Genomic DNA, 17,744 nt, shown 5'->3' with positions numbered 1-17,744 from the left:
TCAAACGATTAAGTGATTAATGCAGAGATTTTCTTCCTTAGTATTTCGGTCTTGTTTTCTGGTATAAATTAATGCTTTCAAACGATTAATCGCTTTAGAATATGAGCTGGGTCATTCTGTCGATTCATTCAGGGCTGCTCTGGGTTTAGTAACACAACATTAGTCTAGGGCGGTATAGTTTTGTCTCTTGGAAATGCAGATAACAGCTTTCCTTAAGGCTGTCCTTGTCCTGTTTGCAAATGGCTAAAAGGGAAGAAAAAATAATACATGCAATAAGTTCACAGTTTGTTCATGTTCGTTAATGAATTAACTAACATTAACTAAAGGACTAGTATTCTAAAGTGTTACCACTTAATCTTTGTAAATAAGTAACGGTAGTGAAATTAAAGAGAGAAGCTTTAGCTCCATCATAGACAGTGAAAGTCCTCACTCTGTATATTGTGCTCATAACATGATTTAGTTTATTATATAAATGGCAATATAAGTTAAAACGTAATAAGAATTCATTTAAACTTTGAATTCTTATAAAGTCTCAGCTTTCACTACTAACTACGTTAGCGATATCGCTAGATTTATTAATAGTCTGACACTGGTGGTTAATTAAGCTGTCAACATAATGTTAAAAATCACCAAAAAACTTCGAGAAAGAACAGCGGAGTCTTACCTGTGAAAGATAACACCCCGAGATCTGTTTTTATTATCGTGTGACGGTTTGTAGGTGTCCAATCTGTCGAAGAGTCAGGTACATTTTCTTCTGTCCCGATGTGAGAGTTATGAGAGTTGCCCGCTCCAATATGGCGGCGACGTTGACGTGCGGTCGAGTGGCCAATGAGGCGTCTATGTATTTATATGTCTATTATGGTGCCCGTAAAGTGACTTGTTCAGTTTACTTAGTTTTGTCGTGGCCACGAAATAATAACTCGTGGGAATGTGATAATATGTCGTGGCCATGGGATATTAATTTGTGGGAACATCATATTAACTCGTGGGAACGTCATATAATGTCGTGGCCACGAGATCATTTTGTCGAGGTAATGACATCCTTATTTCGTGGCCTCAAGATGCTATGTTGAGGGAACAACATCCATTTCTCGTGGCCACAACTTCTTATGTTGAGGGAACGATATGTTTTTTCTCGTTGCCACGAGTTTAATGCGTAAATAAACCTGCGTGACCATAGCAATCCAGGATTAGGCCTATCAGAGATCAACAAAATGATCTCGTGGCCACGACATAATATGACGTTCCCACGAGTTAATATGACGTTCCCACAAATTAATATCCCGTGGCCTAAGTGAACCGAAAAAAAAGTCACTTTAGAGGTACCGTAGTCTATGGTTATAACGAGAAAACAAACTTTAGTTATGTCGAGATAACGAGAAAAATAAGTCGTTATAACGAGAAAACGACTTTTGCTATATCGAGATAACGAGAAAATTAAGTCGTTATAACGAGAAAACAAAAAGGAAAAAAATTATAATGCATGGCCGCTTAGAACTTCCGTAGTTATCACTGTCAATCACTGCTATTTTGAGAGTGAATTCTGCTTAAGTCCCTTTAACTGTTTTCTTCATTGAATATACAATTTCTCACGTGGCAACGTCTAATTTATTTGATTTTATTCAACTCCAAAATATTAAACTATACATTATGTTACAGTGATAAAATTAAATTAAAGGGTTATATGAAGTAGAAATAGCTCCCGAGATAATATTTGCAGGTTAGCACTGTAGACGTTAATACAATGTTTATTTTATTTTTATAATTTTTTCATTTCGTGGTTTCTCACCGCTCTTCGTGATCTTCTGAGACTTTAAATATAAATAAATTCTTTATTATTTGATTGTATGTTTTTTAGATAGACTTGATTTTAATATACAAAGACATATGGGGATAGAAGAGTCTTGAAGACGAAAGAAGTATCCCACAGTGAATGAATTTGACATGTCTAATGAAGACTCAGAGAGAGAATCTCGTTAAAGCTTTCAGTTTTATTGCTTTCAGTTCTCAGCTAGGTTTATTAAAAAAACTAAAACAGTTTGAACATATTAGGTTAGACATGCTTAAGCCAAAACATGAATATAATCATGACAAATGAAATAAAAAATAGAATTGGTCTCTCTTTTGGAATTTTACCTTAATATATAAAAAATTATATGCAATTTGTTTTTATGCAGCAAAAGCTTTGGCAGTTCATTGCCTTGGTTATAAGATATATTAAATGTAAAGAGAACAACTGATTCAGTTCATATAAATATTCTCTTCCTATTTTGACTATCTGATTCTTAAAATAACAAATGATTGAAACAGTCTTTACACTTTTGAAGCAATCTATTCACAATAAAAAGAAAAGGTTTACATTCTGAATATAGTTGTGTTGTTATGCCCACTGTACTGTACATTGGCTCCATGGAAACATTAGCATCACTCTTTTTATAACGTATTCCAAAATAAATTTGAGATAATACAAATGAAATAACTCTCTTAATTATTCAGCCAAAATTGTAAAGACATAAATATATATTGCATAACTGCTTATTAATTTTATTTTTAAGTTGGCAGGATTGCTTTCAAAAATACTTTCAGAAAGAAGCCTTTGAACATAAGCTGATGCTTCTTAATGAATAATTAATTTAATTATTAATTAATTTGTTACTTCAATAAATTCTCATTTTTTCAGTTTGCATTCAGATGAGAAAACGAATGTGACTGTGTTGGAGACATGCAGACTGCATCTACTATGTACAGAAAGTGATTCCCATGAATGTGCTACATTTACACAAACATTACATACACAATACATATATATGCATATCATAAAAGCAAAGCAGTTAAAAAAAAATCCTCCATGAGACAGATCTGTTATAAATCTAACCTAAAGTTTAACATGGGACACAAAACTTGAATATTTCAAGTGTTGTATATTCATAAGTAGAACAGATGGAACTGGTAAGGTCACGAGTACACAAATAAACAATAATAAAATATGATAACCACACAGTTTTAGTATGGCACAAAGATGTTTTCAGAACCTTAATGTAGTGCAGGGCATTATGGGCTCTGACTTGACACAAGGTACATGTATTTCCATTCCTTTTTGGTTCGCTTGTTCTGCGTTTTGGTAGAATGACAGCACTTTAGGAAAAGGCACTTTAGGAAAAGGCACAGCTGTTAAATTACATTACAAAGAAAAAAATATCACTTCATTGTTTTTTGTTTTTTTTTGCTATATTAGCTCAGCATCTACATGATTATAAACAAATCTCATTTAGCTGAGAAACCTTAAATAATATATAATTCGCTGACAAGAAGTGCATAATCTGTTTTGAAGAGTTCCCTTCATGAACAGTGCATTTGCTTATAGTAATTAAAATATTAAGGCTTTTTTCCCCCATAACTTTGGATTGATGTACACGTGGGTTCACCTAATAATAATAATAATAAAAAAGGGCTATTCTTAGACACATATGTCAATGGTGTTATGTATTCATCCACTTTCCATTCAGAAGTATGTGCAAACCTCTTGTTTTGGGGACAGTAATAGTTTATTCTCACAGATGATGAGGTTATTGCTTGAAATACACTAATCTGAGTGAGTTAATTGATGTGAGTCAAAAGGCTATGGAATAAAAGACCCACAAAAAGGAAAAAATGGACTTAAATCCACCTGTCCAATCCAAACTGTTTATGAAGGCTTGAGTTTCTGACAGCTTTGACATATGAGATCAACATTGGACGAGTTTTCAAAAATCATATAATAGCAGGGGAATTTAATACCATTTGCACATCAACACGCTGCTGTTCCTGGAGTAGACGGAGATGGATGTTTGGTTAAACGTGGTCAATGATCCAGTTTTTGTCAGGGGCTTCACTGCACCGCTGAAGGAAGGGGAACGGTGATACACGGGGAAATAGTGAACACACCAGGGGTCCTGCGTGCTTCCCAATCAGGGGTTTCCTCTATGTCTGACCCCTGCCAGGCACTCCTGTCAGATCCTTCCTTATGATCTCATTCACTACAGAAATGACAGAAAACAAGAACATGTTTCAAAACCAAAGGACAGAACATTTGTGAACTGCATAATGTATATTTAATATATATATATATATATATATATATATATATATATATATATATATATATATATATATATATATATGTGTATGTATGTATGTATGTATATGTGTGTGTGTGTGTGACCCTGGACCACAAATCCTTAAGTCGCTGGGGTATATTTGTAACAATAGCCAAAAAAAAAAAAAAAAAACATTATATGGGTCAAACTTTTTGATTTTAGATTTTTTTTATTAAATGTCAAAATCATTAGGATATTAAGTAAACATCATGTTCCCTGAAGATATTTTTTTGTTTTCCTACCGTAAATATATCAAAACTTAAGTTTTGATTAATAATATGCATTGCTATGAATTCATTTGGACAACTTCAAAGGCGATTTTCTATATATTTCGATTTTTTTTGCACCCTCAGATTCCAGATATTCAAATAATTGTATCTCGGCAAATATTGCCCGATCCTAATAAACCATACATCAATGGGAAGTTTGTTTATTCAGCTTTCAAATGCACACACACACACAAATATCACTTTTACTGCATGTAAACTGCAGTGACACTGAATGGGCACTAGGTGGAAGGGAATCATCTGACAGAACAGGCTCAGTGAAGCCCTTGTATTGGCCATTACTTCCTGTTGTTACTCTTTTTACAGGGGGGCATAAATGGAAACTTTTAGTGCCTCTTCATTCTGAGAATAGCAGCAGGGCGCGTGGGGTTGTCAACACAATCACAATAGCACCACACACCAACTCCAGTCTAGCCACAACTCAGACATGAACAAAGGTCACCAGTAAGATCAAATCACACAAATGTGGGAATACACCTCTAGCAAGGTCTGAGTTAAGCATGGAATAAAATGATGACAAATTCATGGTACGATTGATGGTACGATTACATGGTAGACTAAGAACAAGTTGGTACAATAAATGCATGTTACTGTCCAAAAGTATTACCATGGTATCATGTTCAAAAACGTTTAGTAGGTAAGTAATGGTATAAATAAAATAAGTTGGCTTAGGACAAATTATTCCATTTGTTATATATATATATATATATATATATATATATATATATATATATATATATATATATATATATATATATATCCACCATTCTGAACTGCAGCATCATGCAGACTTTGCTTTACAAACTCTTTACAAACTTTACGGCATGAAGAGAATGTGGTTTAACCTGATTGGCCACATCCTCAGTGGCGTATACTATCAGGACAAGACACTTCGTGCTGGAAACCCAGAGCACAGCCAGGTCATCACTACCACAATGTCATGCTGTTTGTTAGAAAGGATTTGCTGGAATAACAGTGGTAGCATATAGATTCTCTTGAGCCAAGTTATTGAGGGCCATTCTGAATATTTAGCATTAAATAAATGAAGCCCATTAAAGCAAGCTGCACTCTTTTATTAGCAATGAATAATGCAATATTACATAGTAACAAAAAAGCAAACAACAAGCTATAGTGCTCTGTATTTGAAGTGCAACACCACGTCAATGTAAAACAGTAAAAATGCACAAATGTATGCATAAGAAAAACATCACTAAGTGGCCAACCAAGAAGCAAATAAACCATACTGAAAAACTGTGACAAATAGCGTATGTTGTGGTAAAAGCTTGCGTTAGAGAAGGAACTTGATGTTGAACTGATTTCCCCATTTGAAGCTTTGATTGTGCAAGAAGCAAAATGCCACAGATATAAAAGTCTAAACTGAAAATAAACAGATTAAAAATAGCATGAAGCATTTAAACCAGCTCCGATATGATAAATGCTTAGTAAATAGTAAATGCTTCATTAATTCATTAAATGGCCTTTTAAATTCTAAATAAATAAACGTTGGAATACATAATACTAAAATGCATTATTCAGGAAATTTGTGATAACTGTGATTAGGCTCAAATAAAACCGTTTTTCTTTTCAGTAGAATCTACAACAGCACAATCAAGAAAGTCTCGCGGTTTTATACAAACTAAGTATGGGAGCTCTACGTGGATGACATCTGTTTTTCCCTCCTAGACCAATGAAGAACAGATGAGAGAGGAATATACCAGTAGCAACGGGATGCTGAGGTGCTTTATCAGCGAGTAAAAAAGAAAGAAAAACTAATACATGCCCCTGCAGTCATTGCAGACTGCAGATCTTACTATGGTACAGCTTAAAAAAACTCTCATCTGCAAGGAAGCTGGACCTTTTGACACGTAACAGCAGTAAGAAACTAGTTTTCGTCTGAATTTAATACATGTGGTGCTTCTCTGAGCAAAACTTGCTGATGTGGCTTTTAGCACCTAGCAAGTTGCTAAGTGGTTTCGTAATGGACCAAAAGAAAAATCCCCAAAACAATCTAAAATCAGATCACTTAGAAACATAATAACACACATCTTCGAAATAAGCCCCATGATGAAGTATTCTTCCTGTACATACATAGACAACCATGCAATGTAAAGAAAAGGGGGCTTATAGGGAAAGAAATGAAGGGTTGGCACACACTGATGGTTTAGAGCTGTAAAGGAAGAAGTGTACAGACTGGACGGTATAATAGGTGAGTGTCTGGCTGGAGAGACCTTAGCCAATCAGGAAGCTTGTTTACTAAACCAATGGTGGAGAGTTAGAAAGAGCATAGTAGATGACTCAGTCTCCACTATGTGTGTGCGCACGCATATACTCAACTATACTTGGGGACAAAAACGTGAAAAGTTTTCTTTTAGGTGTAGGGTTAGGCTGTAGTCCTTATTATTAGCTTTATATAAAACAACCTTTAGTCTTAAGGTAAATCTTCCTGTGGACCAGAACTGTGTGTATGTGGATCAGGTTTTGCAAACACCTCAAAAAGTATAGTAAAACCTGGAATCCACTATATTGAGGGGACCAGTCAAATGTCTCTATGATGAAAGTGGCTTAAAGTATAAATAAAATATTTGCTCAGTATTAAAGCAATAGAAGTCCACCAGTGGAAAATCCACCCTGATAGAAAAAACATGACAACATAGAATGACAGGACATCCTATTTTGACTTTAGGTATATATACTGTATGTGTATGGACCTTAGACTAAGTAGACACCATTTGTAGATGTACCTAGGTGATCATTTGTTTATATAATGCAATACAAAAAATGTATCTTTTTGGGGATAAAAAAACAGCACTATCTCTAACTAAGGTCTATACAGCAGAGCAAGAAATGAGCAAGTATGTTGAAAAGAGTGTAAAGACAGTGAATAGACATACAGCACATGATCTACAAGTTAGTGTGTGTGTGTGTGTGTGTGTGGTGGGTATGGGCTAGCACTAAGGCAATAATAAAGCCACAGTGTAGTAAAACAGCGTAAACAGTAAAAAAAAAGTTTAGTAAAGAAGCGTAAAGGACAGGAAGAGTCTACACCACAGGCCTGACTGTTTTCCCACCAAAACAGACCAGTTTAGAAAGAGCAAATCCAAAAGTTAAACTATCTAGATCTCCTACCCTTTCAACTCTGCTTTCTGTACTATGTTACACTCTGTAAACTACAGATGCTGCTTAATTCGAACACCACTTTCAAAGAACAAAGCTACGTCTTATCAGGACACCATTTTTACAGCCAAAAATCCAAAGTCTTGGCGTATAAATGGTCCAAAACTGGATGCAAGTGATCTGAAACTAATGTGCACGGCTTACGTGCTCTATCTAAATTATTCCTGCTGCTCTCTCCAGCTGGAAGACCTTCAGCTCTGATGCCTCGGGCTTTGGTTCCAGCCTGGGAAGTCTAAGTTGAGCCAGTTGAGCACTGGAAGATTGGCCAACATTGTACCCTAAAAACTCTAGGCCAGCTTGGCTGTTTATAACACCTGTTAAGGGCCAATGTGGAGATGAGTTAAAATCAAAGGTGTACAGTCAAGGAAAACTAAAAAAAGATCATTTTGGACTAATGTACATTTCAAGGTTGGTACTAGCCTAGGCTTGTACCAGCCTAGTCGATCAAGCTGGTGGACCACCATCGCTAAAACTTTGCTGGCAAAGCTGTTCAAACAGTCTTGCTGGTTAAGGCTGTAAAGAAGTCATCTAGAATTAACACAAAACATGTGCTCACTTGCTATTGAGAAATGCAAAACATGCATGTTCATAATGAAATTAATGAAGGTACAGTTTCTATACAGAAAGCCAACCACAGAAACCCTGATACCCCCTTCAAAAGCCACTATCTAAATTCTAAGTGAGATAGATCAATCTGCATGAGTCATATTACAAACGGTTGTGTGTGAAGGTCCTGGCAGACATCAAACGGGGAGATGTTAGTGGGTGGATCGCTACACCTTGACACCTCTGCAAGCAGAAACAAATGGGACTTTTTGTTGTCGTCATTCTTCCTGCTCTCGGTGACCTGGACTTTGTCTGAACTACAGGTATCACTTCTTCAAAGTAAAACTGGAGCCACAAAGCTTCTTAACTAGCTTAACCAACTAGTTTAGGGTGGTTCATAATTAGGCCAGTCAGCCTCATCAAAAAGACCATGCTAAATCCACTAAGCTGAAGTGAAAGCTAAAGTTGCTCATGAGTAGAATGACAAAAACAGCTGCGACGCACCTTGAGAGATTCAGCAACTTCAGCGAATAACTGTGGCCCAACAGAACACGCTGCATTTCAAACTATTTTGGGTTGGAGTGGTAAAGTGGTAATTTCCTAGTTTCCAAAATTGTTGCAAGAGCACAGGATTCTGTGTGGCCACTATTATTGCCTGAGATTTTTATAAATCACAGCAGTTTCTGTCTTGCTTTAAAGGGCTTTAATGAGGGAATTCACTGGCACCATGATGGGTTTACCATAGTGGTATTAAACTCTAATGGAGCTACCAGAAATTATTGTACATAAAATGGGGGGGTCTAAAGGGATTCTAAAACAGCAACCTTGTTTAAAGGTTTAAGGTCCTGGGAATCTCATAGTAACTCTCTATTGACGTGTCTACAGTTGCAGTGTTGCTGTTTACTCAGGGAAACCCTATTAGATGTATGCAGAAGAAACTCCATTCTTTGCTCCTGGTCTCATCCGCTTCAGTTTTTCCATCCAACATGGCCCTTTTCCTTTTCCTGCGAACTTCCACCCATTACTATCTTGTTCAGATCAAGCTGTTTTCTGGATAAGTGCAGCAGCTGCAAACATGTGTTCTATCCTCCAGATTGGCGAGAGTACAGCTTGTGGGGAAAAAAGCAAATCCTCTCGTGGGTTACCCCCACAGTATTGGGGGGTGCTGGGCCAAGGGGAAGCCCTGGCCAAGTATAACAAACAAAAAGGCTTTCCCCAGCTCTCCCAGGCAGCCATTCCACTGTTTGACAAAGGGTTGCCATGGCACCTTTTTTTTTTTTAATCATAACACTGTCAACATGTCCAAGCAGTTTTGGAGCTACTCAGTTTTCCTTTTCTTTTTTTATTTGAGAAGTCAAAAAAGCACCCATTTATTTGTCAGATACAGCATGTAAGGAACCCCCCCGCATGTGACGTAATGAACCACAAGAGAAACTCAGACCCCTCAAACTCCCAAATTGCCTTACAGAAGTGACACTGGAATCTTATGCCTTCCCTTGCCAGTTTTCTGCAACATAGTGGTTTGGCCATTTTCAGTGTCATTATAACATGGATTTGTTTTTTTTTGACCCAACTGAAAAACAAGGGTGTGGGTGAGGAAATGAAATTCATTCCAGATAATTAATTCCTATTTTACTCTTCCTGAGTAATGTAAAATATATACAAAATCGATCTTTCATTCATTCCACTTCATTCAATACACATTATTCTGAGTTTCTCACTGTCCTTGGGTCATATGTGTGAGAAAGAAAGAAAAACTAAATTTTAAGACAACAAAAGATGGACTCGACAAGCACTCTTCCTGCTATTGTCTCAAAGCAGACAAAACTTGCTCAGGGGCATTTTTAATGGTACATTAACATGCTATCAGTCAAAGAACGTGCCAGAATGGCTCTTGACAATGCATTCCTACGACCACATATTTTAAAGACAATTTGAAAGCATGTCACTTCATGCATATGCACTGACAGATGCTTTTGAGCCACAGTATATATTGGCACACTATTTAAGAAGCAGTTTCTAAAGCTTCCCAATCAGTATGCTTATTTGTACATAATTACGAGTTCCTACTATCAACTATCAGAACAGCTACTGGTAAACCCTGTAGCTACTCACCATCATCAAGGTAGGCCTGGTCCAAGTTCTCCTGCTTGACTGTGACACGTCCAGGAACGCTGGTTCTCTGTTCTTCTGCTGAGGAACATCTCTGGGGCTCTGCTTGGACAGGTGGTGACCTGTCTTTGGCCACTCTCTGGAGGAAGGGCTGTTGTTGGATGACTGTTGGGTAATTCTGAGGGTGCTGAGGGGCCTGGGCTGGTTCTGGTGAACGATTTGCCGCTGTGGCTTGAGGACCATGCTGATTGTAGCCCTCGCAATAAATGATGTGTTGATGTTCTGGAGGTGGTGGCGCAGGAGGATCCCCACCTCTGAGCAGGTGGTGGTTGGTGGGAGAGAACTGGATGATTGAGGGATGCTGATTGGAAGGATGCTGGCCAGCCAGATGAGAGGACTGGGCTGGGGAACCAGTGTGGACCAGAACTGATCGATGGGAGTCTGGAATCATAGTGGCTCCCGTCTGAGAGTAAATAGGACTGCTTGACAAGCTCTTTCCAGGACGGGTGTACATTATGGCTGGACTCTGCTGCTGAAATCGGTGGTCTGGAGGGGAGACACCCAGGCGGGTCTGCTGACAGGGGACGAGCCCAGGTACCAGACCACTGTCTGGGGGGATGACCCCACGAGGGTTATAGTATGGCTGTGGAGACACCCCCAGCATTTGTGACAAGGAATATCCCATCGGACCAGGTTCATATTCATCCACTGGCTCTTTCTTAATAGAGGGAACTAGAGAAGTAAAATAACCGTGAGAATAACTGTGATGGAGCGTTCAAAGTGCACTCAGACTTAACATTAATATCACAGAGAGGGTAAATTATATGCAAACTGCAAACTGAGGTCATCACATATAAAAATCATACAATTACAGTAAATAATTCCCCAACCACGATAAAGGTACAGGAGCCGAAATAATCTGCGCACCTGGTAGAGGCATGTAGGTGAAATGCTGAGGTTGACTGCGCTTCCGTTTCCCATTTATTACGTAGAAGTTGACTTTGGCAGGATGGCAAATGGATGGGTCTCTATACGGAGGCACTTCAATGAACAGCATGCTCTGTGAATGAGAGAATTGTTTTATTTGCTGCATCTATACACAGTGTACAAGAACAGCATTAGATATAGACCTTCAGTAAGGACAGTTATTCATGTAATATAGGCAATGGACATACCGGCTGGCTTTTGTCTTTGTCAACTGTAGCTTCCAATTCCCAAATTTGCTGTCCATCTGGAAATAGAAAGAGGAAAAAAAATGTTGATTAAATTAGCTAAAATTGTGTTGCTTAAGTTAAGCTGAGATTCTCTATCTATCTATCTATCTATCTATCTATCTATCTATCTATCTATCTATCTATCTATCTATCTATCTATCTATAATTTGCGAGACAAAACGTCTTGCATCACACATGTTTGGTGTCAAAGTTCCTCCCTCCCAGTTTGGGGAAATACAGGTTTGGCCAACCAGCTTTATGATTGCAACACTTTGACCTTTCTCATTGGCACACATTGCTTCTTCCCCTTGTTTTTCATGACTCAACTCTGTTTTGACAGGTAAAGTGGGTGATGAGTTGTGGTTCATCTGTCATATCCATAGATCATAGGGTTCTTACGCAATTCATCGCCTACAGACTGGTTCCCATACCATAGAGGCTGCCTGTGACACAAGTCAGTTACATTTCTTCCCATTTTTAACCACAATTGTACCCCACACCCACTTCTTGAGGCATCAATGTTGACCTCACGACACAACCTTTCTCATTAACTTTATGTATGACCAAATTGTCTGCACTGTGCGTCCCTAATAGCTCACATAGCATTTGGCCTTCCGTGTTTGAATTTCTATACAAATCTAACATTTCTACCTATTTCTACCCACAACCACTTCTTCAGACATCACTACTGACCTCATGACAGTCCAAAAACTCTACATGCTCAGACTGGCAAAGTTTGTAATCAAAGGTCCGAGATCTCAGTATGACCAATGTGAACTGTGCATCCCTAATCCCAAGGATCTTTTTCAAATAGGAATTACATAACAGTGCAGCTGTATTCGGTCTGCCATTTTTGAATTTATACACAAATCCAAAAACCATAGTAATAGAAAGTAAACAACATTTCAACATCAAAAAAAAAATAAAAAAAATAATTATAATAAATAAATCTTTAAACCAGAACAGTAAAATAGCATTCCTACCAAATTAGTCACTAAACCAGGAACGATTTTGCTCCGTATAACAGCAGCATGTGGGAAACCCCTCGTTGGGCTGCAAATGAGAGACGTGTGGCTTAAATGAGTCAGCTCTAGTGAGGGGGATTCCACTTGCAGTGCCAGGACAACATCTTTAAACTGTTTTATGATCAAACTGCTCCTTTTCACCCGCAACAGGTGATGAGTGCTTCTTCCTTGGCCATTCTGCTTGTTTGCAGTTTGTTCCAAAGCTCCTTGTTCAGGATCCCATGGGTTTGTTTTTCATTTTTGCATATAAGTAGCCATAGAAGATTTGTGAGTGAAAGCCCAGCTCGGCATAAAAAGAGAAATCGGGAAGAGCCAGCAAAACTCCAGCCAAAGGCAGCTGTCTCCCATTTCAGAGGGATTTCACAGTCATAATGGTTCAGAATGCTCTGTGAAGATTAAAAACCCTTCACAACAAAAGCAATTCTTATTTTTTTAGAACCTTCTTTAACAGGTTATTTTTCTAAACCTTTTAGTTTAATATTTAATAGAAATAGACAACATTTAAATGAACTGTTGCCACATCATGCTCATCTGGATCTTAATATAAGCACAGAGGGGATCTTGAATTATGTAATCATCTGCTCACCCTCCTGTCAATAAAACATATGACTTTTAATTGTTTAAAGACTTTGTGAGCACACTGTATATTTAGAAAAAATAAAATGTGTTAGTTATGGAGAGAGAGGGGCTAACGCATGAAAATCAACATCAAAAAGTTACCTAAAACAGTACTTGAGTAACGGCTCATTTCTGATAGACTAAACACATTGGCCTACACCTAACAGATCAATAAACAGAACTTCGCATCCTACCAAAACAAACAAAAAGCAGACGACACATTGCGTACATCCACAAAACAGAATGTAAACAGCAGTAGTGAAGCAAAGCAGAGGTGGGTAGTAACGAGTTACATTTACTTGAGTAAATTTTTGGGGTAACCAATACTTTTTGGAGTATTTTTAAAGATGGGTACTTTTACTCTTACTTGAGTAATTTTTTTGGGGGAAAATCTGTACTTTTACTTCGTTACTGTGGGCGACGCTCCTCTCGTTACTTTATCTTAATGCAATAAATGTTATAAATGCTTCAGTTTGATCCAAACGCGCCGTCTACTTTTCTCTTGGCAATGAGCGATGCCCATTCAGGAATGATTCATTCTTTTGAGTCAGTTCTGTTCAAAGACTTGTTCAAACCAGTTAGCAAACGAGTGAATTGGTTAGTGAATCAGTTTGAATGAGTCGTTCAGTATCCTCCCCGCGCTGTGCATTTGAAAGAGTTGTAACGTTTAAGAACAGAAACAGCATTGAAGACGTGGCTGGATCTGCACTGAATTGAAAGCAAATCAGCAAAGGCTATTATTTGCTTGCGATGAAGATCTGTATTGGATGAACACCACGTGTGCTGTCTACGGTTCAACAGGTGTAACTTGGGCTACACTCGATTACAGTACACGATACCATACTGTGACATTAGTTTGTTGTACGTGTAACTTATAACAGAGGGGAGTCAAGTTGAATGCAGCTTCCAAAAGACAAAAAATAGCCGATTAATATTTTCTATATTTGATACAATCACACCGGCGTGAGAACTCAGTGAGTCATATCATCAGCTGCTAAATTCAGATCTGTGATCGCTTGCTGGCACTGAGCCAAAGACAGACGCGTTTTTACAAGATTCTGTTGAGCTTATTAAAGTATTGGCCAATCAAAGGTGTTCCGATGAGTCATCGCTGAAATGCCAGTGCTTCCTTTACTGGCTCTCCGCTTTCTGGCGAATTTCTCTCATCAGAAACAACAAAGTGCAGATGTGTGTACGAAACGGTAAATAAGATTTCACAGTGTTAACAGTTTCAGTGATTTTAATGGGAGTTTCTGAGAGTGACTGATAGACTGTCAGTGAAAATTATCTTTGATAATGTAAATGTTATTTGCTCTCTTTCTGAACAATAAAAGATTAGTAGCAGAATATCACATTGACTTTCAATGTTAAATTCACATTTAATATAAAGTAAGTCATATTAAAAATATGTCATGGCATGACACCCATATTACTTAAGTAAACAGACAGGTTTTTATAATGAATTACATAATTAGGCTACTTTGACCATCGCATATTATAATTATTAACAATTTATGAAAAGTGTGAATCCATATATTTCATTATATAGTTCATGCTTCTGGGAATGTTTCTAATAAAAATGAAAAAAATAAATAAATAATAATAATGCTTAATAATAATTTGCTGTGGGTTGCTGTGTGTCACATGACGACCCCCCCCCCATGCCTAGACACAATTAATAATGATATTTCCACAATATTGACCCTTGCAGAAATATACATTTGTTTACATTTTGCAGAACAGATGAAAGAAGATCCGTCAATGTGCATTTGGTTCGTTATGTTCAGATGTTCCGTAACTTAGCTGTTATGTTAGGAGTTTTCACTCTTCTTTGTGTCAGAGGTTATTTATACATATATAATACATACTTATATAATTCATTTTGTGATCCTGATTTCTGAAGGATTATGTGACATTGAAGACTGGAGTAAAGGCTGATGAAATACATACACATACATATATATATATATATACACACACACACACACACACACACACACACACACCACACACACACACACACACACATATATATATATATAAATATATATATATATATATATATATACGCACGCCACACACACAAACACACACACACACACACACATATATATATATATATATATATACATATACGCACGTGCACACACACACACACACACACACACACAGATATATATATATATATATATATATATATATATATATATATATATATATATATATATATACGCACGCACACACACATACACACACATAACATACATTTTATCTATATATCTAAATAAAAATAGGCTCAGTAAATATGACCCAAAGTAACTAGTAACTAACTACTTGAGTAGATTTTTTATCTGACTTTTTTACTCTTACTCATGTAACTATTCAGACTAGTACTTTTACTTGAGTACAGTTTTTGGGTACTCTACCCACCTCTGAGCAAATGTGAACACGATGGATAAAAAATAAAAAAGGCTGCAACGGGAATTCTGAAGGTTGAATGAGCATTTTCTAATCACAATCACACAGATGTGACTGGATTTTATATGCAAGCAAAACTGTCGGGTGCCACCTGTCCAAGGCAAAAAGCAGCGTCAATAAGAGCTAGTAGTCATAGCACACACACACACACACACACACACACACACACAATCCATCTGCTGCGCTTAGCATGCATGAAAGAGCACAGTGTGTGGGAGTGCCATAACAATGACACCTGCAGGCTCTACCACCAACACCACAACAACATCTAAACACACATCTGATACACTAAAACAGACTTCCTATAAGACTTTCTAGTCTTTAAGGACAATAAACTCTTCAAGATCTGATTCAAATAAATACAGAACGGCTTTTGAAACCCATTTTACTTTCCATAATGTGATACACTTCCCAAACACTGTAGTGGAAATCACTGTAAAGACTGGGGAAAGAAAGAAAAACATATGTATAGAAACTAAACGGAAACTAATTAGAGGCAGAGTAAAGATAATATTTACAATAATCATTCTGTCATTGATAGATATTCATGGATCAACAATAGGTTTCTTTGTAAACAGATGGGAAATGGTTAAAAGTTGGGATAAAGGAAAGACACGCGGGTGATATAGATTTTATTAAGTTTTTTTGCACAGTGCAAGTTTGCATATTTAAATATTATGTTTCAACATGCAAATGATTTATCTAATCAAATATGTACTAATTTGCATAAATTGGCAAAACTGAAATCCGAACACTGGTTCAAAAATTCTTCCATCTCATTTTGTTGACATTTTGGATGTATGAGGATTTTGGATATCTCTATTTATAAATTATCACCATGTTTTTAGGAATTAAGTGTATAAAATAATAAGTGAATTATATGCTATGAAGAAATCATAAAAAACTTTAGAATATAGATAAGAATAAGGGGCAGATTAACTAAACAGGGCAAATTATTATCCAAAATGTGAACATTTCTGTGGATTGATTTACTGACAATGTGCAAATTAAAGAACACATACACAGACATTTCCATAATGATCCACACAATCTACCAAGAGCAACACAAATCAACATCTGCTTTAAGACATGCTTTTCTGGAGTGTTAAATAATGGCACAATTACCAATAATTTGACGGAGGGCAACATTAGTTTATTCATTTTAATACTATCCCCCATAAATTTTGCATCTGAAAGGGAAACTCCTACAAATGCATATTCAGTGAGGTCAGACACAAAAATAATCTTCAGGCCAAAAAGACGGTTTGCGCTGGTTGTTAAGATGTAATTACTAGTGAAGTGAAGGGGGGAAAAACAGCCTTTAATGATATGCATAGTAAAAGAAATCTACAGATGCAAAAAAAAAAGTGCAATAAAAAAAAGACTTAAGTGTATTTTGGATGTTTTGGTTCCACACATTATGACTAGTGCATGAAAAAATTTTTTTACCTCTTTTGCCTTAGTCTTACCTTAACTTCGTAGAGATGTGGTATTTTATTTTATTTTATTTTAATGCACGGTCAAAAGATGATATGCTACTTGCTATTGCCAATTCTAGAGAGCATTTAATTGGAAAAAACAAAATGTAAGATGCTTGTGTCTGCTAAAAGCTTATTTTGTCAACTTAAGAGTGCACTAGCATAATTGAAGGCCCCAAAGCTTATAGATACCTAAAAACTCAAATTTTAAATGAATTAAATGCAACTTTAACAGGTAAACGACAGTGAAATCGAACTGACGTAGATCAGTTTAAAGCTGACACTGTATTCAGATCAGAAATCTAAAACTTCATGCAAATGCCAGTGAAACCGATTAGAAAAGGTCACAATACAGATGAAAGCCTAATGGTCTTTTGCAGTCCACAGTCATTCATAAAGTTCACCCATGGGTTTGTGAGCGTCTGCAATGACGTCGTTTTAGCAGCTGTTCAGTTTGAGTATTTTATTCTGTTCGTTTCAGATAAAACGATGACTCATGAAAATGGAAACAGCCATTTCGTGTTACACTTTTTGTGCACTGTGAATAATGTCTGATTAAATAAAACCAGAGGCAACTCTACACGTGTGTCACTGGACAAAAGGCGACACACTCTTCAGCAGAAGCCTCCCGCACACTGAAACACAACAAGAGAGGACAATGAAGCTTTGCCTCTTA

At 36.9% G+C, this 17,744-nt stretch overlaps 1 protein-coding gene across 1 annotated transcript; it reads right to left on the bottom strand.

Annotated features, from left to right (window-relative positions):
* Positions 1 to 1,971: 1,971 nt before the first annotated feature.
* On the bottom strand, positions 1,972 to 11,554 carry LOC113076278 (nuclear factor of activated T-cells, cytoplasmic 2-like). Its single transcript, XM_026248937.1, has 4 exons — positions 11,431 to 11,554; positions 11,183 to 11,315; positions 10,259 to 10,987; positions 1,972 to 4,016 (listed from the first exon to the last, which is right to left on the bottom strand). Exons 2-4 carry the CDS (start codon positions 11,310 to 11,312, stop codon positions 3,961 to 3,963), a joined length of 915 nt encoding a protein of 304 aa, XP_026104722.1. The 5' UTR covers positions 11,313 to 11,315; positions 11,431 to 11,554; the 3' UTR covers positions 1,972 to 3,960.
* Positions 11,555 to 17,744: the final 6,190 nt, after the last annotated feature.

Source organism: Carassius auratus, unplaced genomic scaffold (genome assembly GCF_003368295.1).
Source record: "Carassius auratus strain Wakin unplaced genomic scaffold, ASM336829v1 scaf_tig00019570, whole genome shotgun sequence".
NCBI classification, from domain to species: Eukaryota; Metazoa; Chordata; class Actinopteri; order Cypriniformes; family Cyprinidae; genus Carassius; species Carassius auratus.
This window is presented reverse-complemented; position numbering and strand designations above follow the sequence as displayed.